The sequence below is a fragment of the Cyanistes caeruleus genome, chromosome 1, assembly GCF_971803275.1.
Source record: "Cyanistes caeruleus chromosome 1, bCyaCae1.hap1.1, whole genome shotgun sequence".
In the NCBI taxonomy this organism is placed as follows: domain Eukaryota; kingdom Metazoa; phylum Chordata; class Aves; order Passeriformes; family Paridae; genus Cyanistes; species Cyanistes caeruleus.
The window spans coordinates 111392212-111418926 of NC_141701.1; the positions used below are offsets into that span (position 1 = coordinate 111392212).

At 39.2% G+C, this 26715-nt stretch overlaps 1 protein-coding gene across 4 annotated transcripts; it reads right to left on the bottom strand.

Annotated features, from left to right (window-relative positions):
- Positions 1-329: 329 nt before the first annotated feature.
- On the bottom strand, positions 330-26715 carry GPD1L (glycerol-3-phosphate dehydrogenase 1 like). 4 transcript variants are annotated; one of them, XM_086850548.1, is made up of 9 exons: positions 26605-26715; positions 26428-26557; positions 20805-20982; positions 19931-20071; positions 16049-16187; positions 14783-14895; positions 6610-6843; positions 6127-6233; positions 330-3296 (listed from the first exon to the last, which is right to left on the bottom strand). In XM_086850548.1, exons 3-9 carry the CDS (start codon positions 20910-20912, stop codon positions 3200-3202), a joined length of 939 nt encoding a protein of 312 aa, XP_086706674.1. In that variant the 5' UTR covers positions 20913-20982; positions 26428-26557; positions 26605-26715; the 3' UTR covers positions 330-3199. The 4 variants fall into 4 exon arrangements, with proteins under 4 accessions (XP_086706674.1, XP_086706652.1, XP_086706663.1 ...); XM_086850526.1 differs by lacking the exons at positions 26428-26557; positions 26605-26715 and adding an exon at positions 25913-26080; XM_086850537.1 differs by lacking the exons at positions 26428-26557; positions 26605-26715 and adding an exon at positions 25527-26080.

The following is a 26715-nucleotide window of genomic DNA, read 5'->3' on the forward strand; positions in this document are numbered from 1 at the left end:
TCAGGAAATTTAGAAATGGTCAGAAGAGTAACTCCAGAGCAAGTGAAGTCAGTCATTTACCGACCAGTGCCCTCCAGTGGCTCCCACAGCAACTGAAGGAACTGAAGACGAACTTGTTTTCAGAGGTCAAAGACACCACAATTCTATCACTAATAGAAAGAAAGAAATTGCTGACATTTGGATGCCAAATAGCTTTTTAAAATCTATGTTCTTGCATGGCAACCTAATATCTGCTATCATTGCATACCACAACCAGAAAAACCCACGCTCCATCAAGTGACTAAAATATTAATTGCAAGCCTTGTAAAATGACACAACAGAAACCAAAGTGATTCTCAAGACAAAAATGTTTATTTGTAGTAATTCTTCAAACAGGTATACATTCACCATCTCTAAACAAAATCAGTACATATGACGAGGGCAAGTTGAGTAAGTAACATTAGAATGTAACACCTTCCTTAGCAATTAAAGTTCATAAACCATATTCTCGGTTACAAAATTTATGACCCTCTCATACAGGGTTAATGTTTTCAGTAAGACTATCCCAGTACTAGGCAAAACAGAGTGTCTGCAGAGTAGGCTTCTAGTCATTCAGTTCCAGTACCATGTCAGTCTTTTAATGAGCAATAAATATCATTGGGGGAAAAATACCTAGTGCCAAGCTGAGTGTTATCCAGCACTAAAAAGCAAATGCAAATAATGAACTCTCAATAGAAATTTAAATAAACTATTTTAGTTATTTTAGTTACTGAAACCTCACTTTTTGTCTGAAAAAACAAGTATTGTAACAGACTGGAGGACAGAATTCCATAAAAACCTTTTCTCTGGATATGCCTTAGAATATAGGTTTCTCTACAAAATAAGAACAATTAAGATTTGGGAATTTCAGTGGTAGAAGTAGTATTGGAATAGTAAAGAAATAATTTAAAAATATATATTAATTTACCACATTTAGCTCATATAGCCCTTTAGGTATCTTACAAAAATGCTACTGTCCTACATACTGCATGTAAAAAAAAAAGTTCATATATATAATGTGTATGTACACATACAACGGAAAAGCCACCAATTTGGTATTAAAAAAACAGAACAAAACAAAGCATAAGCAAACACAATTAAAGTTATGCAGTAATGAGGAGCATATGCTCCATGTGTGCGTTAGCATAACAGTGCTTCCAACCTTAGAACATCCTCTTAAATGTCTAACCAGAGTGCTTGCTCCAAGTCAGCTCTACCAGTGATGTTCCCAACTGCCACAAACATCTGGTGTCACTTAACTTCCAGTCATCTCTTATATTTAGCACTAAATCAGAAGTAAGGCAAAATAACTTTTCACACCCCTGAATATCTGAGGACATTCATGAGATCTTCCAAATATTAATTCAAAGCAATTCAGGAGCACAATAAAATGGTACCCCTGAGTGGAAGGGCCTTCCTGCCTACACACACGAAGCTGCCCCAAAGCTTCCCTGTTTCAGAGTAGTCTAGGCTATGTAAGTATGACAATTATTCCCAGGCATCCTCTTTGTTTAAACAAATTTTGAATGACAACCTAAAATTTCACAATGGATATGTGCGCTCATGACTTCTGGTCTAAAACCGGCACAGTGAACAACAGTTCTGATACTGCTCAGACGTTAGGTGTGGATATTCAGAGCAGACAGGCAGTCTTGTTCTATAAATTCTAATGCCAACCCTTGTCTCCCACTTGGAAGGAGTCCACTCTTAATGTATGCAGCAGGTATTTCACCTCTCTGCCCCCACTTTAGTATACAAGAAAAGCAAAACAGATTTTACTTATCTATCTTCTCTTGCATCAATTAAAAAAACAATCTAAAAAGATCAACCAAACCAACCTCTCCCACCTTTAAACTCCATAAAATCATAAATCTTCCAAGAACAAGTAAAATTAACCTCCCTGATAAAACAAAGGTTCCTGGAAAAACCTAGTTGAGATCCCTGGGGAATAAAAGAGATGGATGCCTTTGAGAAGCCTTCTGGGAGGTTAGTTGTAAAGGATTTGATTCAGCACCCATCAAAGCTTTGTCCAGTGAAATAGTAACTCCAGAACTGGGAAGACTGGATCAGGACTACAGCCCAGGGGACATGCCAGACACTGGCAGGCACTGAAATGAATGCGGTCATCATACTGGCACACAACCCTTCTGACGATACAAGCATGTGTTGTACCAGGGAATTCTCCTGACATTCCTTGGAGTGTTGTGGGGTGCCCAACACTTTGCAACTAAGCTGAAAACACAGCAGAACAACTTGGAGCAGTGGATACCCAAGGGTATTCTTCACCACCCAACCAACAATACCAGTGAAGAACAACCACAGGAAAAACAATAAAATGAACTGTAGGCTCTAGGGTTCAGAACACTGAGGTCAACACCTCTGGCTTGTTTTGGGGAATTGGATTCTAGAAGAACCTAACACTGAGGAATAGTAAGGGAGAAATGGAGAAATACAAAAATGCAAGGATTAAAAAACAGAAGGGGAGGCAATGATCCCCCTCTAGAATATTCCCTTTAAAACAGTGTAATTAAAAACTTTAAATTCACTTAGACATTTCAAAGTAGCCTGACAATTTCAACAACTTTCAAAAATCAAAATATTCTTCACTAGAGTTCATTGAAATATCCCTGTAGCCCCCTGAATAACTGCTGCAACTTGTTTTGCATTAACATTGCTTAAATTAATATAGTCATAAGCATGCAAAATTGTTAATATTTAATTGCGTATACAGAATAAAACAAAGCTCTAACAGATAGATTCCTAGTACTTCAAGGTTACAGGTTTGATTCATTCTCTGATCAAAACCACTGGGATTCTTCCCACAGTGTCCAGCAGATTTTGGACTAGGCTTTAATATGAGACAACAAAGCATTGTGTTTTATGGTGTAGGAGCAAACTCAAAGTACACTTGTGTATATACCAGGCATGTAGTGCAACTTTTGCATTGCTTATCTTAAAAGAGTTGCACTTCAGCCAGTAAAAGGACAATCACCAAACCAACACCACATGCTGTGTCAAACCAGGCTGGGTAACAAACACCGATACCCGCTCAGAGACATTCATGTTGTTCCTGTTGCCTAAGAGCAGCTTTGAACAAAGCTTAATGATAGCTACATCCACTTGAACCCAGACATGAATTTGAAAGGCAGAAAGCTGCATGAGTACTACAGCCTGATGGATTTTACTTGTGCTCTGGATGACTTTGAAGGCAGGATATTATCTCTTTAACAGGTCTCCCCTCGTAGCAGATTTGATACACAGCCGTGAAGAGTGGAAACCTGAGGAAAGAGGGTGGGGAAAGTGAACAGAGTGTAAATTTTTCTGTAACATTTTCTTAAATGAAAGAAATATAAAGGGGTGAGGAGAGGGAGGGGGAAAAGGGAGAGATGGGAAAAATGATTTCTTTTTTCCTATTTGTTAGGGGCAAATGCTGGGCTGAAAAGCAGGGCATAACTACAGAACCTCCACACATCCCTGAAATAGAGTGATTCTCAGAAGCCAAGCTAGCTATAATGGAGCCTGAGACATTAATTATGTATGGCACAACCGTAAAGTGATCTAAAAAATAAATAAAAACCATTTTTCCTGACTGTTCTTACAGCAGTACCCATCTGTGGTTAAAAAGGATGACTGGCACATCCATTACACAGTACTTTTGAGCAATAACTTGATAAAACAGAGTATGACAAAAAAAGACCCAAGAAGACATTGAAAGTCAATTTCTTAATAAGAAACCAAAATTAAACCTGGATTTTTTAATTTTTTTTTTTTAGATTTGCCGTATTTCCAACAACCTCCAAATTATTCAGGCTTTGCTGATAATCTAAAGGTTTGTTAAAGCCAAGATGCTTTACAGAAATTTGTATTTGCTTTCTGGCTTTCTGTCCATCCAGACAGTAATAGCCAGACAAGTTCCATTTTCATTCAAAGCCTGGTAAATTTTAGGCATCTGTTCACCAAGTACATATACCATTTCAGCATGACTTTTTATAATGATGAATTTTGACCAATGGAAATAAAAAATAAGGGTCACTGGAGATGGGGAAATAGTTAAATTTCTGAGTGATTCAGAATACATCTGAACTAGGACTTTCTCCTTAGGAAAGGTGTCCTACCAGCCACTCTGAAGCTTTATCTGTAATGCACATTTCAGTGTTGAGCAGTACTGAGCACAATATATGATGGCCTATACATTCTGCTGTCACATATTACATTACAGTAGCTCTGCTATCAGCACACTGCCCTGAACTAGACCAACTTGAGTTTTATTTCTACTTCATTGGTGGAAAAAAAATTATCATATAGCCACATAGCCGCTCTCTCAAATCTAATGCTAAACTGCTTAGATTGCAAAACCCTTACAAGGAAATCTGCAGGAAAAAAAATTACACAATAACTTCTGCATTCCTTAACAAACCTCACTTACCACTCACTTTATATGATGTACTAGGCTGAAGGGGGGTTTCATTTGCTGTTACCATATAAGCTCACATGTAGGCACTAATACAATTTGCTATGTCTGTGTCAGAAGAGGCCACAAAACAGGTGCACCTTTTGAAGCAAAAGCAGGTTTCCTACAGGTTTAGGTACAGTCCTGCCAGTTATTTCTCAGTGAAGAAGAACCACTACTACAAACCACAACCTAATACCTAAGTCCTGCTGCTTTTCCCAGAGAACATTATTGTGCATAGGTCTGCCACACTTCATGTGGAGAAACCGGTACCAAGGCTGACTGCAACCTCAGACCCAGCAAATTCCAAATGCATCTTAGCCCTGAGCACATCAAAAGAGCAGACTACAACTGTTGAAATAAAGAAAAAAGTAATTGCACCACAATATCAATAGGCATCAACCCTGCTACCAAGGCTCTTCTGAACTTTGACTTTTGCACATTGCTATGTAGTAGCCTTGGGAACAGTTTTGCAGAACCACAGTATGAAATTCTACCCTTACCTCTTCACTTTGAAACCATGGCTGTGTTCTATGTTTTAAAGCTGCTTTCAAAAGTCTTGTTGAATGAGAGCTTTTATGAAGAACTGACACATATATGTTGGCATACCAAAAGGAAATTAGCAACACTGTTTTTATGTCTTTCATTAAAAGCACAACCCAAAATCATCTATAATGCATCCAATTTGTTGTAAGATAGAACAGGATACAAAACAACACTCAAACACAGCATCCTGTTTAATTTAGGGAATCATAAACAGGGAAGAATGAAGCCAACATTTTAATTACTTTTTCCTGCATTTAGCTTAATTACTGTACACTGAGGAGACAGACTTAGGTACCTTACATCCAAAGACAGTATTAAAACGTTAATAATTTAATGCAGCTAGACCCATTAAAGCTAGACTAAAAAATACTTTTGAAAAAAAAGTAACAAGGCTTGGTCTTTTGACTGGCAGGTTTTAAATTTCTAATCATTCCTCTTTAACAAACAGGAACAGATAAATGCATCCCTTCATCTCATAAGGAGACAACTGTGTGTGTGGCTATAGGAATCATTCATGTTCTGACTCAAATACAAGTGAACAAAGCCAGGACAATCTGCTTAATTTCATACCACAAAGAAAATCCCCTTGACCTACAGAGGCAGATGGGAGATTTTAATGAACAGCAAACTGGAAGTCACATAAAGAAGGAGAATTGCAGTATTTAAGCTAGAATCCATGTGATGGAAGCAGTCTATTCAGATTATCACCTAGCTCATCTCCTTGGAGGTAAGTAAAGAATTTCCTAGAATGAAATGAGATGTAGAGACTTTTCACAGTCTCTTTAGGAAGTGCTACTTCTACTTTCATACATTTTTTTTCTTTTCACATATTAAAACACACTTGCTGTGCTTTTCTGCAGTAGCAGAAGGCAATACTACACTCTGCAAACAGAGGGATATTCAAAAATTTAACATCACACTAACAGCTCTATCTACACTAATATTTTGACGTTCTATTCACTTCTCTCTCTGATGTTAACTCTTAATCTACTGTTAGTACATTGGTCTTCCTTTTGGCTACTATCTTCATGAAGATATCAAAACCAAATATGTAGGAAGAATTAAGGAGATAAAAAAGGGGTATGTGGAAGTTGTTGTCTGTTCTTACTCACTTGTCCAGCATTCCCTTCTGCTTCAGGATGCGATACACTTCTGCAGAAGTCTGCGGTCCTTGCAGTTTCTGACCATTCAACATTTCTTTCTCTAATTCTTCAATAGACTAAGCAACAGAGGGAAAAAAAGAAAGCAAAGGAGAGCTATGATAAAATTTTCAGAAGCCTGACATCATCTGATGAAAAAATTAAGTTACTGAGAGATTTTTCTTTTTCAAAAGTGATCTTGAGTGAGCATATAGAATATTTTCCTATGTTTTTGTTTGTAAGTATTTCTAAATTTGCATCTCACAATGTCTTATCTCTCGAGCTTTTTTTTTTTAAATCACCACCTCACCACCTTTTAATATCTTTACACTCATTCTAGCCAACAGACTTAAAAAACAAGAGGAAAGAGAAGGGTATGCACACACTAAGATACCATGACTCAGATAACTCTATTATTATTCTAGCAAATGAGGAGTGGCAGGACTTATAAGGTACCTTTCCAGTTTTAACGAGTGCTTCTGCTACACGTCGATTCCGGCCACCGTAACACGTTGTGATGAGATCAGCAATGCCACAGCTCTCCAGGAAAGTAGCAGTAGAAACCTGCCCTTTGCAAAAAATTTTGGCAAAGGCGATCATCTCCATTAGGCCAAGGCGAATAACAGCAGCTTTGGTATTGTCACCGTAGGAAAGGCCATCACAGAAACCAGCTCCTACTGCTACTATATTCTAATAGGAAGAGAAATGGGAAATGACTCAATTGCTGCTTACAGATGTCCTTAAGAACTGCAAACACTTTACTGCTGAAAGACTAGGTTGTTAGTTTGGGTTATTTTGGTTTGGGGATTTTGATGTCTATGGGATAATCTAAAATAAAAAGAAAAAAATATGGCAAGTCTTCCATTTTCAAGGATAAAGGCATAGTTAAAGCTCTGACACAAGTTGCCCCTGAGGATGTAGAGCTACTATTATGGACCATCTTTAAGAACAAACAGGTTGCACTACACCCAAACAAGGTTTTAGCTAGATTGAGCTATTCCTGCCCTGAGGTAGGGGTGAAATTAGACTGACATCCTACAGTCCTTTTATCCAGATTTTTTTATGATTAAAGCGACAGTACAGCTAAAAAGCATTTACTGATTTCCATGATGACATGCTAAGGGACCAAATTCAGCCAAGCCAATAGTATCCAGCCCTTTTAAGTATGCAGAGTTTCTATAACCATAATAGTTAATAAAGGATTCCCAAAAGGTTCACGACACAGGAAGACCTCCCTTAGCAAAAAAAAGTGTTTGCTTTTTCCTTAGATATAGTGACAGCCTTCTATGAAGAATGTGCTGTTAACATTCAACTATTTGGTCCCTCCTTTGGTTACAGAACATAGACATTGGGTGAGACACGTTTGAGAAAAGTGACTATTTTCTGGCTTGGGAGTCAGAGCAGACGCTAGCCATGGTTCCACCATCCCCACTAAAAAAAATCCATCTAACACAACAAGCCCTACCAAAACCCTCAAAAAAAGATGGCATTCTGACATATTGGTAAAGCAAACAAGGAAGTTTGAATGTTAATATCTTCCTGCATGCAGCAGCAGCAGCGGTGACCTCAACAGAAAGCACAGGAGAGCCAGTATTATGACTCCTAATGTAGCACCCGATGCAGGGAAAAAAATAAAATTAAAAAAATCATCTTTAACTGTTGATGAAGAAAGAACAACAATCAGAAGATATTACTGAAAATAATCAGCTAATCAACATCTGATTTGGTTTTCAACTGTAAGAACCACAAATTCGAGGCAGTTGCAGAGCTGTGTGGCCAGTCATGGCTAGGTGACTAAATCAAATGAGGCTAGAGGATCAGTCATTGCTTTTTCAGCAGCTAGCTGAGGTCTAAAGGTGACCCTAAAAATTGCAGACAGATATCCCGGCATTAGACCTGAAGCAGCCCAAGACAGTCAATTTTAAAATTTGGTCATTTAAATCATGTTGGCTTAGATCTTGGCTGTGGTGATTCAGTCAAGGTATGTTTTCATCAGACGTCTCTTGTAGAGCAACCTCTAATATTTTTCCATTTGATGCCACAGCAAGAGGAAGTCAAACCGATATTTAAATAGTTTTCATATGGGATAACCCATTCAAATAGATTTTACATGTATGTGAAGTCAGCAAGTATTTAGCATTCAGCTGAAAACACACACATGACTGAGCAACCTTTGGGCTTCCATATACTTCCTGAACACTCCCATACTAAAGCTTCCCCTTCCTTCAAGCTTTGTCTGCTTGACTTTCCACTTTGAAACAGTCTATTTGATCACAATATGATTTGGTCTACAGTACTTTGTTGCCTACTTGTACCTTTTGCAGTGTTTGTCTTTGGAGCAACAGAAATACTCATTTAAGTAAGTCACACCAAGACTAGTTACTTCTGAGGAAATGAGGTAAGGAACAAGGGGAGTTGTGAGTCCAACTCTAAAACACTGAGCTCCTTGTTTGTACAATGTTCCCATTGTACGTTCTCACACAGTTTGCAAATAATGAGAAAACAAGACAACGGATTATGCTCTAGAACACACCCCTATACCTAGGAGACTTATATCCTGGTATACATATCACTCAGGAACAACTATTAATTTACAATGTCTACCATCTGGTTTTATTTAAATCCTTGAAGAATCTCTGACAACTGACTTGTGCCTAATATACTGAAGAAAACTAATTATTCCACAGTGAAAGTAATACCTTGCTCAAAGATGAGCCACCCCTTTAAAAACAACAACAAAAAATCTCACAAAACTTACAACTGAGTTATCCTTCTGTCCCAAACAAGACCAAAATGGACATTTTGTTACTTGAAATCTCTGGCTGTGGGCACTAAGCTGAGCTTGTTTCAGGAAGATGCACAAGTGAAACACAAATTGACACACAAGAGCCTAGTGGCACTACCACTATTGTGATCCTCTGAGAAGTACACAAGGCAGGAAGGGTGAGTGACCTGGCAAAAACATCTTTCTGTATCTCATATGGTTGATTTTGAATGCTGCCACTGACTAAGACTACACCTGAAATGTCCTGTTTTCAGTTAACTTCCTTCTTAGTAGCTGTTATAGTGCTGTGGTTTGAGTTCAGTGTGAGAATAGTATTGATAACACACTGATGTTTTGGTTCTTTGCTAGTAATGCTCACTTTAAGAAAGTAACTTTTTAGTGTCCCATGCTCTGCCAGTAAGGAGGTGAACAAGAGTCTGGGGTGGGGGTAACATAGCCAGGACAGCTGATCCAAACTGGCCAAAGGGATACCCCATACCACAGAATGCCATGCCCCGTATGTTGTACAGTTGTTGGCCAGGAGCCAGCAACTGTACTTCGGGACAGACTGGGCATTGGTCAGTGAACCACTGCAGTGTGAATCACTTGGTTCTTTCTGGGTTTTCACTCTGTCCTTCATTACAATGACTGCTGTTCTTGTTACTGTATTTTACTTTATTTCAATTATTAAACTGTTTGTATTTCAATCCATGAGTTCTACTTTTTTCCACTTACTCTCCTTCCCATCCCTGATGGTAGATGGTTAGTGAGTGAGTAGCTGCACGATACGTAGTTGCCAGCTGAGATTAAACTGCAACATGAAGGCACAGGAATTCCTGCAAATGCAGTGGGAATTCCTGCAAATGCAGTGGGTATGTATTTGTGCAAGAGAAGAGTGTGCACATTTCTGTGAGATTAGAAACTGACTGTATTTGCATGCACACGTGGGAGTCTGAGAGCCCAATAAGGAAGTGCCTACTGACAAACATGCTCCACAAGTTGAATGATACTGTCACAATAACCCCAAAAGGACTGTAACACAATGCTCGTCTTAGCCTGAGGCATTCAGAGCTCTCAAAATCACTACATGCTTAAGAACATACACTTCCCCTATCTTGGCATTGACAGCTTTTTACAAGAAAGCACACATCCCAGTGTGTTTTTATATTGCATATGGTTTTAAACTACTAAAATACTTTTCCCTAACAGGTAAACTGTGCTGTGGTGTTAGTCCTAGTCCTAGTCCTAGGTATTCTAGAACCTGAGCAAGGAATGGATTTAGTTATTTTATCACAGGGATAGTGAAGCTATGCTCCAAAAAAGAAATGCTGATGCCAGGCAGTGCTCACAGTGTATGTCAGAACAAGTGAGAGAACATGCCCTTTACTTGCACACAACCTTTTGCAAACATGCAAGAGGTCACAAATGCACGGCCAACAGATGACCAAGGAAACAAGGACAACAAATTGCAGACTTTGCTGACAGATTGCTCTCCTACAGAGTCAGTGCTCAGAAGTATTCAATATCCAGCGTACAGCACATCTGTGGAATGCTCATGAAGACAGCCATTCAGCAGCCATTTCTGAGGCAAACATTATTTCTCCATAATTAAATGGATCAATAAGAGAACTAAGCAGAAATGTTATTTCACCTTCCTTGAGGCAGTGTCACAGCTTAGCACAGCCTGCTTTCCCTCTGTTTACACATCAACTTGGAGAAGCTCACTGCTTCCCCTGATGGCTGAGAAGAGGTCAAATGAAAAGACTCAAAAAATCAAGACAGTATCAGCAGGACTGTCAGAGAGGTTAAGTATAAACTGTTTGCTTGCTCCTGGCGAACTTGAATTTCATTTGCACTTAATCTCAGGAAAAAGGAAAAAAATCTCACAATCAACTTCTATAGTATCTAGACTGACTATCCAACAGTAACTGCCCTAAACACACTTTGCAAGTAACAACGCTGAGTTACATAACTTGGTAAACAATAAATCATCACTTTACTTCTTACTTAAGGCTTAGCTGGAGCCAGAAGGTTTAGATGAGCCTGAAGCAATCTGAAAGGCAACCACAGCTGCTGCTGCTTCTCCTTCCTACAGTAACTCACATCTGTTTTGGTCCTTGGCTGCTGCCACTTAAAGGTTTTTAACTCTCTAGATCCCTGATCATCAGGCAGCTGGAACATGGCCATTTTGCCATATCCAGAGGTTAGATTCTCAGTTCTCCTCCTCTCAGCCACCCCTAGCACTGCTGCACTAAGTGAGGTAAGCTGAGGTACCCAGTTACCGCTAAGACTGCAGCTACCAATGTTTGTATGGCCTCTCAAGGACATGGCCAGGTTCATACCCCAGCTCAGTCTGGCCTTGCATCGGTGCTGCCTCTAACACCCCATTGGCACAGGCAGTAAGGACTCTAAGGACACCTCTGACATGGTAAATCCATGCTGCTCTGCAGTATCACATCCATCAATACCCAACAGCAACTCCATATGTGGGCAGGGCTGCACATCCTATTTTTAGGTGACATAACCTTTAAGCATTTCCTAGGAAGGCCCATTCATTGTCTGGCAAATGGCAGGTGTACTTGTAGGTGGTCTTGAGTCATGCTGCCTGTAAAGTCAACTGGGCACCTTGAAAAAACTATCTAAATTTCAACTTCATCAATTTCTGTCCTCAACCCTTAGAAAAGGTCAACAGACAAATGTAAAATGTTCATCAGTCCTCAAAAGAAAAAAAATACCCTCACAAAGAACATGCCAAGCACTTTTTGTTCCAACAGACAGGTTACGGTAGAAAGCTGTTTCTCCTCAGTACCATCAGATTTTGTAAAGTCACTGCCACTGTCCATTCAGCCAGTCTCCAAGCTGACACAAAACTGCATTTTCACAGCACTGATTTATGCACTTCACTGTATCTCCACCAGCCCATTGTCACAAATCTAAATACAGTTAATGAAGTGGATATTCTATACATATCCATATATATATATATATATATATATATATATATATATCCATATATAAAGAGCAATCAAGCACATGTTCTCTTATAATCACCCAGCTGCACTACCTAATATTACAGTCTGAACTCAAACAGGCTTCCAAAAACAAATTTCAAACCTATAATTATCATTGTAAGGGAAAGCTGTGCTCAGAGCATTCTTTGTTACCCTTCTGTATTTTTCACAAGCTTTAGGCAACCACCCACACTGAAAATCTTCCCTGTTTAGAAGGCGTGCAGAAACAAAAAGTGAAGTAGAGTACAGGCTTTTTACAGCTAGTCCATTATGCCAGTAATAACAGGAAAGTCTCCCTTTCCTAAGCTGGTATTTGCAGAAAGGTGCAGAAGCTGGGAGAATATACTGTTTTCCATAGTGTACTGTTTCTCATCCTTTAAATACCAACACAGGAATTGCTTTTACTATTTCCACATCCAGAAAGACAGTCTGGAGGGACGTGTTTTCCTGTTTACCCCGTCCTCCTTGCTGTAGTTTGTAGTGCCACTACTGACATTTTGAATTGGCACTACTATAGAAAGAGAGTAGAGCCTCTCTTTTTATGCCTGTGTCTCCACACAACATGACACTGTTACCTTCTGAAACTGGAATTTCCTCCTCCCAGGAAGTTAAACTAAGCTAATTTTCACTGTTTTTTTATGAAGTAACTTTCCAAGTTTAACAAACTGTCAGCTGACTGAAGCCCCACATTAGATTTTACTCTAAAAAAAAATACAAAAATATGTCTACTTTTTGAACTTTTATTACAAAGACTATCAAATTAATGATAAAAAAAGCAAAGTTCTGGTTCATACCCTTAGCAAACAATTCTCCTAATAGAAAATATGTACCGCTTCTAAGAAAAAACACTATTCACACCTGAGTTTTGCATTTTGCTTTGCACTATGGCAATAAAACCTTATCCATAGGTTTAATTTTAGCTTCTTTTCTTTCAGAGCCAGACATGCTCCCAATGCATTAATAAAATTCTGCAATCTGTGAGAGTAAAACAGCTCACGACATTATTTACATGCCGCCAGCACAAGATTTAGGATTAGCTAGAAAGGGTTTCAAATGAAAAATTACTTTAAAATTATAATTTTATTAATATTTTCTTTTAGATGTAGGCAGAGCATGTTTAAAGACACCACCTATACTAGAATGACAGATCTATGCCACTTTATATCAGTTTTGCCTTTTAATTATGCAAGGAATCCACAGTATTTTTATACCAGTTAATCTATCCTTAATTCACTTTTTGTTTAGACCTTATACCATGCATTTTTTGGAAATCTCAACTCAATTAACAAAATCAATGCAAAATGAATAGAGCACACAGAATATAAACAGCTTTTCAGAAATACAACTAGACAGTTCAGTCTGCAGGACCTGTAATGAATAATGAAGCAGAAGAGGGCAATAAAACAGGGTTACAAAAAAACCCCAGAAGTTTTACTTTAGTATCCTTCCATCAAAAACAACAATCTATTCAAATTCTACTGCAATTCCAAAGAAATACTGGTACCTTGCCTTAGACCTTTACAGTGGAGTTTTGAGTGTCTGCTGACTACCTGCCCAGTTTGATGGGCGTGTTCATCTCTAACGCCCTTTCATGAGATTTGTCTGAATAAAAATTTTCTGGGACAGACTCCTTTATTAAACAAGTTTATGCTTGTCATAAAACATTCTGCTGAGTGTATTTCAAAGAAAAATAAATCTGCAAAACTTTTTCAAGGGCTTCTGTTCTGGTAACCTCCCACATCACCAGACCATTTTAAAGCAATGGCTGTGGAGATGAATTACAAGCTCCATAATATCAAAAAATTTCTATCTATAGAGTTACTCCAAAGTATGCTGCCTCAAAACACCTAATCCCATCAGTGAACAGACTCATAACCTCCTCTATCACAGGCCTTCCAGTATGACAGCTGTCAAGATTAAACTGAGGAAATTAATATGCCAAAAAATCTGCTATTATAGCTATCCGTCTACTTTCACTAAGCAGGAATCAGAATTCCTTACCTTAAGACATCATTGCTTGGTGTGGTAGCTTTGCAGCCAATTAATTCAGTTTACACAAAATTTCAATAGCAAAATCAAAGACAGACAAAATAATTATCCAAAACAAAAAATAAATAAGCCAAATTAAACCACTACACCCATCAGAAATAATTCAAGATAGTTATCAGATAATGTGAACTACGGTACTGTTTGCTAGGGTGCCAAACAACTAATGCCTCCCCCTTCACTAATGGCCTGCAAATTAACCTGCAAAAATAGCCATTAAAAATGGTTAAGTTAGCCTTTGCTTCCTGTCAGCATCAATTTTGTTCTAAAAAAATTTTGTATGAGTAGCTGTCCAAAATAACTTCTTTCCTATTCAGGTAATTTCTGTATGTGGTTATCCACACAAACCTTATGTAGTACATGTCCACAAAAAATAAAACATGAGAGCTCACATTGCTTCAGACAATGAAGAGGGGGATAGTTTTGTCAACAGATACAAAGCATTAATGCCAACTTCCTTCTCCCTTTCTTTTGGTGAACACACTATTGCAAAAAAGAAAAGGGAGCTAAAATAGATTTAGAAATATACCTAGGTATATGAAATCAATACTTGCATCAAAGTTGTGGGTAAGTTAAGTGGAAGATGTAGAAGGAAAACCTGGCAGATGGTGAGACACAGATCTAAAAGCCAGCTCTCAGAAAATGCTGCTCCCTCATTTCCCATCTGGTTCTTCTGGAAATGTTACGTGGCAGTTTTACATATTATATAAGGTACAATGAACTTATTCTTTTAAATGGAAATACTCTCTTTTATTTCTACAAGGACCACTATTTCATTTTTGTATCACTTGCCGCGTGTTAATCTTACCTTCAGAGCACCACAGAGCTCAACTGTATCTGCATCATCTACTACAGTTATTCGAAAGTTTGGAGTCTGCAGGAGTTCTTTGAAGAGAAGGCCATTTTCCAAGATTTTGCAGCCTTTTGAGAGAGAGAAAGGAAAGTTAAAAAAAATGAGTAATTTATTTGTATGATATTTAGCCTTTCCTGTGCAAGCCAAAATGCCTAAAAGCAGAGATAAAGCTGTTCAATCTCAATTCTATAAACAACCCTGTTTTAAGGGACCAATCACATGTCAACATTGCACTTAAAAACTTTGCACTGAGTTACTCAGGACTTTTTCACAATTTATTGTCTGCTCAGCAACAGGTTCTAAATAACAGTGCCATGAATTCTCTATACACTGTCCATTTTTTGATTACTGTCTTGAAAAAGAACAGCTAATAATAAAACAGAGATGAATTAAAAATATGGTAGGAGCAATTAAACCAATTATTTCAAACTCTGCATTCCAGAAAAATACCTACTGATAAAAGTATGCCAAAGCTGCTTCATTAATCAAGCATGTTGCCCCTGACAAATTTCTAAACACTCGATGTTCAATCATTCAAAATTAAGTTCAATGCAAAAGCTGTGAATGAGATGTTTCAAAGCTAGCAGTGCACAAAACTGTAAAAGTTAACACTTTAAAAAAAACCATAATGTGAACTCAGTGCTATAAAGTATGAGTACACACCTTTCTAGAAACTGTAAAATCCAAGATTAGGTACATCCTTATGCTGCAAAGGTGTGCAGACATCAACACAGAACTAAAACCATTTCTAGTTTTTGTAGGAACAAAGTATTTTGAGAAATTAAAACAAGATACCTTAAAAACAAACAAAAAAGTCAAACCAAAACCAACATGCATGAAGGTACCATCTCAACCATAGCATCTGAGCTGAAGTACAGAATTTATTATTATTCATCCATATAAAGCCATTCAGATCCAAGAAAAATCTTAAACACAGTAATAAAATGAAGCAGTTGTTATATGAAGGGTGATAAAAAACATGCTTGTATTTCACATGCTAAGGTTATAACCCTAGTAAGAATAGGCAAAATTGTGCTCTTATGTCTCCCTCTATTCCCAGTATTGTCCTAGTATTTTTGGAAGTGTAAACATTCTAAGAAATTCAACCAACAGCGTCTGATAACAGTCAGCTAATGTCGAAAACAGTGAATCTGAGATATTTGGTGTATGCCTGTGAGGACAGGTGCACATTTTAGATATTCTTACAACTTGGAACAGTACCTATTGTGGTTTCACAGAATTTCTCTGCTGCCACCTCATTGGCAATGTTAGCTCCCATCAGCACACTGATGTCTATTCCCATCTTCTCTCGAATAATGTCAGAGATCAGTCTGAGTCCCTCCGGGCCTTCATCTATTCCCTGCAGCCAACATTAAATGCAATTACTAAAAAGTCATTCATTAGGCACAGTAGAGATGCAAGCAGAACACAATTAGTCTTGCCCACAGGTGAGAAGTGAAACCAGGCCTATTCAGACAGAGACTAAAGATGACAGGTGTACTACCACAGACACTTCTGCTATTTTGACCTCTCCAAAATGTCTTAGAATTGTTGGAGGTAGCACCTTAAGATTTAGGACTAAACTCTAGATGATGAAACCAGTTTTTATTCTGTCCTCAAAGACCTGATTCTAATTAGTGCTGAACATTCTGCTTTGTTAACGCAGAAATCAGGTGCTTATTATCAGTGTATCTTTAATCAGTGAAGCATAACCAATCCATCAGTTATGAACCAGACCTGAACTTGGATCTGAAATTGCACTGAAACTCACAAAATGGCACCTGAGTAACTTGTTTTGTGAACAGATATCTGAACTGAAATTTCAGAGGCAGGTTCCCCAGTGTACAACACCAACAACAGTTTACTAGTAGAAATACAAATGGAACAGTCATTCAAAGATATGTAGAAAGCTGAATTACTGAGGATAATTTAACTTCAAAGGATATTTTTAATCTGTATTTATAATGCATTCTTACAAAGTGTGAAAAAGGGCAGAAACAGGGCCTTAGAAAAGATCACCCCACTTATTAATACTGCAAAGAAGAGTCTGGTACCCTGAATTGCATGAACTAGAACTCCAAATGAGACCACTTTCTTCTGATAAAACACTTTTCTCCCAGCCTGCTAAATGTGGAATCCTTTTCAGCTTTTATTACAGGGGTACAGCAGACCAGCATTGAAAGTCATTCTTTCCCACAGTATTCCACCTTTTGTACAATGCTCTATTTCAATGCTGAGGATTTGATACTTTTGGGAATTGGTAATTTTGAATTATGATTTATAGGCAAAAAGTGTGATCCTGTATATACTTCCATATATACACACACACACATATATATATATATATATATATATATATATATATATATACAGGCACACTTCTATGCTGCCAGTAGTGACATTTCAGGAAGGCAGTAATTTGCACTTCCACAGTTTAAAGGTGCTGCTCCTTAAATAACATGGTGCAATCATGTATCATGCCCTGTATAAAACCTGCCAATTAAACTAGTGCTTGCATTTCTGCATTATTTTTCAATTTGTACTGCATAATGCACTGCTCTGCTTTCTCATCTTTAATGAGCCATACAGAAACAACCTGAAAGCAAGCACATAATGCATGTGCATTTTTCCCTCATAGTGCCAAAAATGTCCCCACAAAATAACTGTAAGGCCCCTCTTCCTAAGCAGGCAAATAATAAACAGAAAGTCATGCACACACTGGGAACAACTCCAAAAATGTGAATAACTACACAACAATTATCCATGGAAGTTAAAGGAGACCAGAAAAGCTTAGGTGCCAGATTCTGCTCCATTGTGAAACAGCGCAATTCCTGACAAAGTCAAGGAGAGCTGTACCTGTTTCTTGTAGAGTTAAATCCAATAGTGAATGACAGAATAAAAACCAAACACCCCTTCCTCCCTGCAAAAACAAGGCTCTAGCACGGGCATTTTCACTGGGCAGCAATGGTCTGCAGGCAATGCAAGTGAGCTTATCCCTTGCATCCTAACATGCCTGTCAGAGCAATCCCTGGGGCCTGTAACAGGGAAATGAAAATGAGCCTGAAGAGGTTGCCTGAAGAGTATTTTGAGTAACTTTCAGCTACCTGCTTCCTGTGCTCAGTGCTATACTGCACTCTAAGTTTTACATGGTTCCTCTTCCCACAGCCACACAGACACTTGCTAGGTTTTCATAGACACAGAGCTAATGTAAAGCAACACAGATGCAAATGTTTCAATGGAAATGAGTATTAACCAGCAGACAAATGTCTTTATTTCCCAAAGATTCAGTTTTATTGTCAGACATTAGGCTCTGCTTGAAGATTAGACTGTCAGAAAGAAAAAACAGGAAAAAAAGACTAAAAGATGACACACTGCTAGCTTGACAACCAATTTAGAGAGCACAGAAATGAGATGTCCCACAAATAATATTTTTCAGAGCAGAACTGCGCTTTAACTATCAAAGTTAACACAAGCCACTTTAACATCATTAGCATTGCATTAGCACACAAAAGCTATGACACTGATGAAAACAGCATGCCTAAAGAATATGCAGAAGTAGAGGGAAGAATGAATTGTTGTATTAAGTCTCTACCTGAGATTCTTCTCAAATGATACTTTCAATGATGCACAGTTATGCCTTTTCATAAAAACTGACATGTACTTTGCATCCTCCTGCAAAATATTAAGGGGCCTCACAGCATTTTTTTGGAAAGGCTGCCTGTGGATACACTGTTGCAATGTGACAGTGGGAAGATGCCCAGTAACCAACTCCGCACTGCATGTCAAGTGCCACAATTTCACTTCCACCACTACAATAAGCATGGACATTTTGTTTTGCTGGGGGTTTCTGTCTGTTTGGAGTTTGGCTTTCTTTTTTTTTTTAAATGCAAGTATTTCTTCCCCTTCCCACTGCCCCCCCCCCCCCTCTTTTTTTTTTTTTGTCAAATATAGCCATTAACCAACACTCCATTAGAGCACTGGTAGTTAGTACCCAGAACAGTAATTCCAAGGGAATATAGGCCCAGGACGCTGACTAAACATATGCTGACATAAATCCTCATTTAGTTCAGAAATTTCATTAGTTATTCCTCTCACTAGGAGAATATAAATCACAGTCAGCAAATTAAAGGAAAATAAACTTTATCTTGAGCACTTTTAACAGTGCCTTATTTTACTCTTCTATGGTATGAAGAGTTTTTCTACAATTTGGAGCAAGAACACTTCAGAAGCATTACTATTTCATACACTTCAGCAATACACTAGTCAGCACTGACAACACGATAGATTTGATGGGCTTTGTTAGCCAAACTAAAGACACAAGGTTGAAGTACGCAATGATATGGGTTTTTTTGAGCAGAGATCCATAAATGTATAATTTTCCAGAAATGACAGGAACCAAGGGAATGTGTGCTGAGAAAATGGCCTACAAAGCAACAACAAAACAGAATCTTCCAGCTTGTGGGAATAGTTCATTATTTCCAGCTAAACATACAGAGGAAAAAAGCCCACCCACCCAAAAATGATCCCAAATTCAGCTAATCCACATTTTTTAATGTTTCTGCCAACAAAACTACAAACACTCTGGAGAAATGCCTCCTGCACCTCTGCCCTCTCCTATTTCCTATGCTCAAACTGTCTTTGGGTGACACTGAACAGACTCTCTTGTTGCAACGTAATATTTGACATGAACAAGAGCACTATCCTCTCAGTCACATGAAATTCTCTCAGCAGTTCTTGAAATGATCAACTCAGTGTGTGGGGTGTGCATTAACAATCAAAGCATTATGCTTGTGCTCTGCTCTTCATCTAATGTTGCTTTTGGAAACAACAAATAAAAGACTGGAAAGCTTAGTGGTGCAAAACATATTGACTCCCCCTTTCTTTCTAAAAGTCTTGTGAAGAGCCTCATTTTCCTCTTCCTGCAAGCACAGCGTAACAATCCACTAATGACTGAGACAAATTCTAATCTTACACCTAGAAAGGTTTAACGGACCAATCAAGTGAATAATGCACAGAGACTTTTCATATCAAAACATCAAGTCACCTCGTCCTAGAAGATTCCAGGACACATTCTCAGTTATTAATGCACGGTATTTATTGTACCTTTATGAGAGTTATGCCGAGCGCTTTCCTGGGTATTCGTCCTGTGATTTCATCGCAGACTTTATGGATGAACTGATGAGGAATGACAAAAACCAGCAAGTCTGCATCCTGTACCGCTTCATTCAGGTTTGGGATAGCAACCTGTGTAGTCATGGGAGAGAAAAGCTGCATAACTTTTCAAAATTAACACTACACGCAAGTGTTACCTGAAAAAAGCAGAATCACAGAATCAATTTGTTTGGAAAAGACCTCTGAGATCATTGAACTTGGAATGAACCAGCCCACTGGGCCACCCAGTCTACTGGACCATGGCACTGAGTGCCACGTCCGGTCTTTTCTCAAACAGCTCCAGGGATGGTATCTCTACCACTTCCCTGAGCACCCCATTCTAATGTTTAGTCAGTCTTTTTGCAAAGAAATTCCTCCTCACGTCCAAACTGAATCTCCCCAGTTTGATCTTGAGCCTCAGCAGCTTGGTCTTATGCCAAATGCTACAAATTATTGCATTTCATCACTGAAAATAAACAGGGGCATAAACTTCCCAGACCAATAGCTCCAATCCAAGGTTGAGGCCATTTTTTTTTTAAGGGTATAGCTGTTGATCTTGCTCTTTTTTTCACATTTGCTTTCTTGTACAGAAACTGAAGTAACATAAAGACAATAGTGACACCAAAGTAGAAAGAGTACATTGGATTTACTTAACTACATAATTACATAATTTTACTTGTTCAAATTTTTGATGTCATCAGTAAAACAGCATAGTCTGAAATATTATAAACCCTAGAGGTGTTAACAAAACAAATTTCTAACTCCATTTACAGCACAAGCAATATTCCCTCTGCTCCTTAACTATAATTTAGCTTCTGAGCCTTACCACATTATCTGGCAGCTTGCATCCAGGGAGATACTTTACATTTTCATGCTCATTATTTATGATATCTGTCAGTTTTCTTCCATTAATATTCTCCTCGAAGACCCACATTTTCACTGTGGGAGCAAATTTCTGCAATTTTTTTACATTATTACCTATTATTTTGGCAACCGCAGAACCCCTGCACAAAAGAAAACAAAAATACTCTTAAAAAATTATGATTTTGCCGTAGAAAAATAAAAAAAGATTTTCTTTAAAACATTCACAAATTTACAGATTATTTGACCAGTTACCACAGAGTAATAGTAAAATAGCTTTAAGTATTTAATTTTTATTTAAATAATATTATTTATTTAAATATTTATTTATTTAAACAATATTTATTTTACTATGTAAAGTATTTAAAAAATACTTTACATATTTAAGTGAGTGGAAAAATACACTAGTCATTCACACCTGCTGCTTTCTCTCAACTACAGCTATAGTAGGTTGGAGTGAAGCATTTACTGAAACATCTTTACTTATTTTGTTTTCTTATCAGCTATTCACTGAGAGTTTAGGTATCTTCATAGCTGAGGTAAAAGTGACATACAAAATTTTATTAACTGTGTCATTGTCACCCTTAAGAGATGAGAAATTTCTTTGCTAAGATGACTGACTCATGAGTTGTACAATACTGATAAGCACTGAAAGTCAAGAATCATTTATATGTTGCAGAAGTTATAAGCTTCATGGCTGTGCAGCCAACCTCACAGAATTTAACTACAGTAACAGCATCCTCGGCAATTGCAGGCAGACAAGTCCATTACTGTTACCCTCATATTCTTCCCAAGAACAGCATACAGTGAGATCTGAATTACAGTGATCAGTTTTGCTTCTCAAGTCTCTAAGTAGTAACAAAATTAATCACAATTACAAGAGGAGGAACAAACATGATCTTCCCTTTCATTATTCCATTAAACCTTTTGACCCAAGTTTCTTCTCTGGGATAGGAGGTAGTTTCATAATTACTGATTACCTGCTAAGGAGACACAAAAATTTTTAAGAGATGCAATAAAACTACAGTCATTGATCTGAGGCTTATGTGTGTGTGTGTGTGTGTGTGTGTGTGTGTGCGTGTGTGTGTGTTTGTGTGTGTGTGTTTGTGTGTGTGTGTAAACTGCACACTTTATGTGTGAAAGGTAAGAACACTAACTTTTCTACTCTACTTATACTCACACAGTCCTCTAAATTTATATTGGATGTTGTTTGTAATAAGCCCATAGCTGGCAACTGAACAAAATGACTTCATTCTGCTTCAAGAGCTTTTGATATGACACAACTCATTGTGCTTGTATTAAAGATGTGTGCTAGCACATAACTAAGGTCACTTTCTCTAAGTAGCAGCAGAAAAAAATTTAGTACCTTAAGTAGACCTTTTATAGTCAAACCATAAAACTGTGTGTCTTGAAAGACTGGAATTTACTTCTCTAATAGCACTCCACACACTAAAAATGGCCCTGAGGTGATACAGAAGACAATTGCAGGCCATCTCTTATCAAGCTTGTCTAGCATGGTTTCTGCTGCACTGTTATACAGCTCACCAGCTCAGCCTCCAAACGTCAGATCCATACAAACAGCAGAGCTCACATTCAACACAGCACAGGTATGTTTTCCTCAGACAGTGCTTTGAGTTCCTTGAGCAAAAGCACATTTACTCCTACAGATTTATATATAAAGTCAGGATCCTGGCAAACTCACTGCCTTCTGTTTTGAACTTCACTACACATTCTCTGTGCTTGCTGGTGACAGAGCAAGACAGAAATAACTGATTCAGCAACTCTCTGACTAGGATTTTCAGTCTGCCAGCAGAAAATCTGGCAGTGTGTACTACTTAAGTGAGACATTAATTCCATTACTATTTAACACTTAAATGCCTGAGCTGTCTTTTCTTTTCTTTTCTTTTCTTTTCTTTTCTTTTCTTTTCTTTTCTTTTCTTTTCTTTCCTTTCCTTTCCTTTCCTTTCCTTTCCTTTCCTTTCCTTTCCTTTCCTTTCCTTTCCTTTCCTTTCCTTTCCTTTCCTTTCCTTTCCTTTCCTTTCCTTTCCTTTCCTTTCCTTTCCTTTCCTTTCCTTTCCTTTCCTTTTTTTTTTTTTTTTTTTTTTTTTTAAACAAACTTTGAATGCAGTATTAAAGAAAGTGAATATTTGCCTAGTTTTAGTTTTTGAATTCAACAAGATTCTCCTGACCAGCTTCTCTGGTTCATCATTTCCCATGATGTTGCGACCACTCTTTTAGGACCATTTCACAGTTGGTCTGCTTTCTCCTCATCACTTTTCAATTAAAGCACAAAGCCAAAAAGCTCCTTAACTTGCCCTGATAACAGCAGCAGTAAAGGTCACAACATGCAAGTGCAAATGATATAATTATCTAGCTCTGCCATTGTTCCTGTAAAATCACCTCAGTTAAGCCACAGTTCCTCCCAGTTTTCTACAAGTTCTTAGCTGCATAAACCCCTCTGTCCAGTAACTTCCCATCTTTTCCCAAATGTTACAGTTTCAGTTTAAGTTTAGCAATCAGGTTAATTAACAACTGATTCCAAGAAAACAGTGAAGGATAAATTCTGACTTTGCACACCTCATTAATCTGCCTTGGAACTGTCATCAGAACAGGCTACAGTACAATGCTTTAAATGACTCTGGGCACTGTCCTGGAATCCCAGGGCTCCACGGCATATTCCCAAGGTGTAGTCTCTCCACACAGCTTACTTCATCCCCTGTCTTAAATACCTTAACACCAACTGAGCAACCCTAAAAGGGCATGGCCAGGAGACAGCACAGCTCCTGCTCTTCCATGCTGAGCCATCTGTCCTGTCGCATGATCTTCCATCAGGTGTTGAGTGACCCCTGCCAAGTCAACTTCATTGTTAAGGTGACCTTCCTGTAGCAAACCAACCAAACAAGTCCAACTGGAAGTAGTTAATCAGCCAAGGTGACTGGCTTAACCCTTCAAAAGCTACTGTCCTGCCAAGCTTCTTTAGGGTTTTTTTCACCCCAGGTATAGGTTAAAGGGCCATGAGAAGGCCAAGACTTGTCTGATGGAATCATCTCACACAGAACCCTAAAAGCCACTGTCTCCAACCTGCTCAAGATGGTAAAACCCACTCAGATCAACTACTTACAATGCTTACAATTTAGGCACCACCAATCACACACCCCTATAACCCAGGCTTCTGAAATATATAATCCCCAAATATCAGTGATCAGACGTTTATAAATGCTTCAATTTCTTTCTAGGTACCTGCTTTAATGCATTAAATACTGATACTTTAATCAAATATTTTAGGACCACAGGCCCCAGTTCAAAAGGCACTTATAAGGTATACAAATTTAGTCCAATTTAGTTCAATGGTTACACATACTACCGAATCACAGTGCTCTTTGCAGGCAGGATTTGGCATCTGTCCTTCAATGGATTTTGAGGAAGAAACTACCTACCTCCCCAAGAATTACTGTTTTCAAATTCGGATTACTTTGATTTCTGCTTTCCTCACAAAAAACCCTGACATTACATATGAAAGAAGCCATAAGTTATTTAAATACATTTATCCCCAAAAGAAAGAGAGAATGCTACTATCAGGTATCAGCTTTTTTTTTTCTGTCAGCATAGGAGATACGGGCATTTTGCCACCAAGTCATCCCATTAGGCAGGAACTCTTCTTATTTATTAAACTGATTCAGTGAGGTGAAAACAAAATACATTTACATGTGGTTATTGCTAGTAGGCAATATCTACAAATCCTTTTGCTTCTGCAAATGTTTCAAGGTGAATCAATGGAGTCAAACTTCCTGTAAAACTTTTTTTAGACTTCAACTATGGAACAACAGCCACAACATTACTAAAAGATGAGATCTAACTGCGTAATTTCTTTGTGATATATAGTACAATGCACACCTCTTACAAGCTAGCGGAAGGAAAGCAGAGATGCTGCTCTGAAATGTCGGCCATCCCCTCAACAAGGGGATAACAAAGACAATTAAAACTTGGCAGCTGCTGGTATTTTTAACAGCAGCAAAAGCCAACTGCATAGAGTGGGCAGGAGGTGAGCAACAAGTCTAAGATCATCCTGACAAAAAACAGGCAAGCTTGGTTTAATAAAACACAGTGCCTTTGCTCTACACGGAATTCCCCTGAATTTAAGTCTTAAAACCCTATGCTACCTGAATAATGTGCGCTTAGCATTAGTGATTGGAAGTGACAAACTGTGAAGACCTATTTCTGTAATACATTGTACTTAATTTATTCACTGTAAAGAGGGATCTGGTGTAAGAAAAAGAAATAACTTAAGATGACAAAGGGTTATTAACACGGTACTCTTCTTGAAGAATGATGTCAAGTAAGTCTATTGCTTTCAGTGGATGAAGAAGCAAGTGTATGTAAGTCTAATTATAAACTAGAGATAGAGACAGCAATAAAACCTTGTCTCAAGCTCTCAGTGTGTCTCAGCATAATCAATTTGGGGGGAAAAAAAGGTATTTCAAATAACCTAGTGTCTCGCAAGTCCTTCTTTAACTGTCTTTGAAAATAGGCACATAGAAACATAGAAAGCCCCGAACAACACTTTTGCAGACAAGTGAGGTTGTTAGGGAAGTTCTACAGGCAGGGGGTAATTGGAAAAAAAACTTAAAATGCACATCATCTTTAATGTCTACCTCATCTGATATCGGACAAAGCACACAACAAATACCAGGTTAAAAATATCCTAGAACAACTTCGCAGGACATGCGACTGTCAGTAAGCACTAGAACTGCGTTGCTCGATTCTGCCGCTTCTTCCTCCGAGTAGGTCAGGGCAGCACCTCCGTTCTAAGGGAGCCGGCGGCAGGACGAGCCCCTGGCATGGCAGGACAAGCCCTCCCGCACGGAACAAGCGCGACCCAGAGCCCGCCACGGCCCGGCGACACCGTGTTCCACCGCCGGCACCGGGTGGCCTCACGGCCGCCACCCCTGAGGGGAGCGCGGCCACGGCGCCGGCTGGAAACCGACAGCAAGGCCCGGGCGGGCACAGCCGCCGGGAAGGCCGGGCCGCGGCGGCCGCCGAGGTGCCCGCCCTGCCAGGGGCCGCCGCACTCACCAGTTGCCCGAGCCCACGATGCAGACCTTGAGGGGGGCGGCGGAGAGCGCCATGGCAGCGCCGCCCGCGCCCCGCCACAGCGGCCGCGGCGAAGAGCTCCGTGAGGCGCCCGCCCCCCGCGCCCGCCTCCGCCGTCAGGGCATCGGCCGCTCTCCCTCCGCCCCTGCGGCGTGACGGGAACTGTAGTTTCGCCCCCCCGTCCGTCGCTTCTGCGGAGGGCGCGACGGCTCCCGCGGAGAACGAGGGTAAATGGGGCCCTCGAGTAACGCAGGGAATCCCGCAGGCACTGTGCCATGTCACAGAATCGTTTAGGTTCGAAAAGACTTCTGAGAGCATCGAATCCCATCTATGGCCGAACACCATCGTGTCAACTCGACCGTGGCACTCAGAGGCCATGTCCAGTCTTTCCTTAAACACCTCCAGGCATGGTGACTACACCACTTCCCTGGACACTCCATTCCAATACCTAATCACCCAATGAAGAAATCCTTTCTAATGTCCAACCTGAACCTCACCTAGCACAACTTAAGACTGCGTCCTCTTGTCCAGTCACTTGTTACTTGGAAAGTTTGTTCCCACCTGGCTACACCCTCCTTTCAGGTTGTGCCAGACATCAATAAGGTCTCCCCTTAGCCTCCCCCTTAGCTGGGGTTGTTTAGCCTCCCAGGTTAAACAATCCCAGCTCCCTCAGCTGGTCCTCACAGGACTCGTGCTCCAGACCCTTCACCAGCTCTGCTGCCCTTCTCTGGACTCGTTCCAGACCCCTCAATGTCCTTCCTGAATTGAGGGGTCCAGAACTGGAC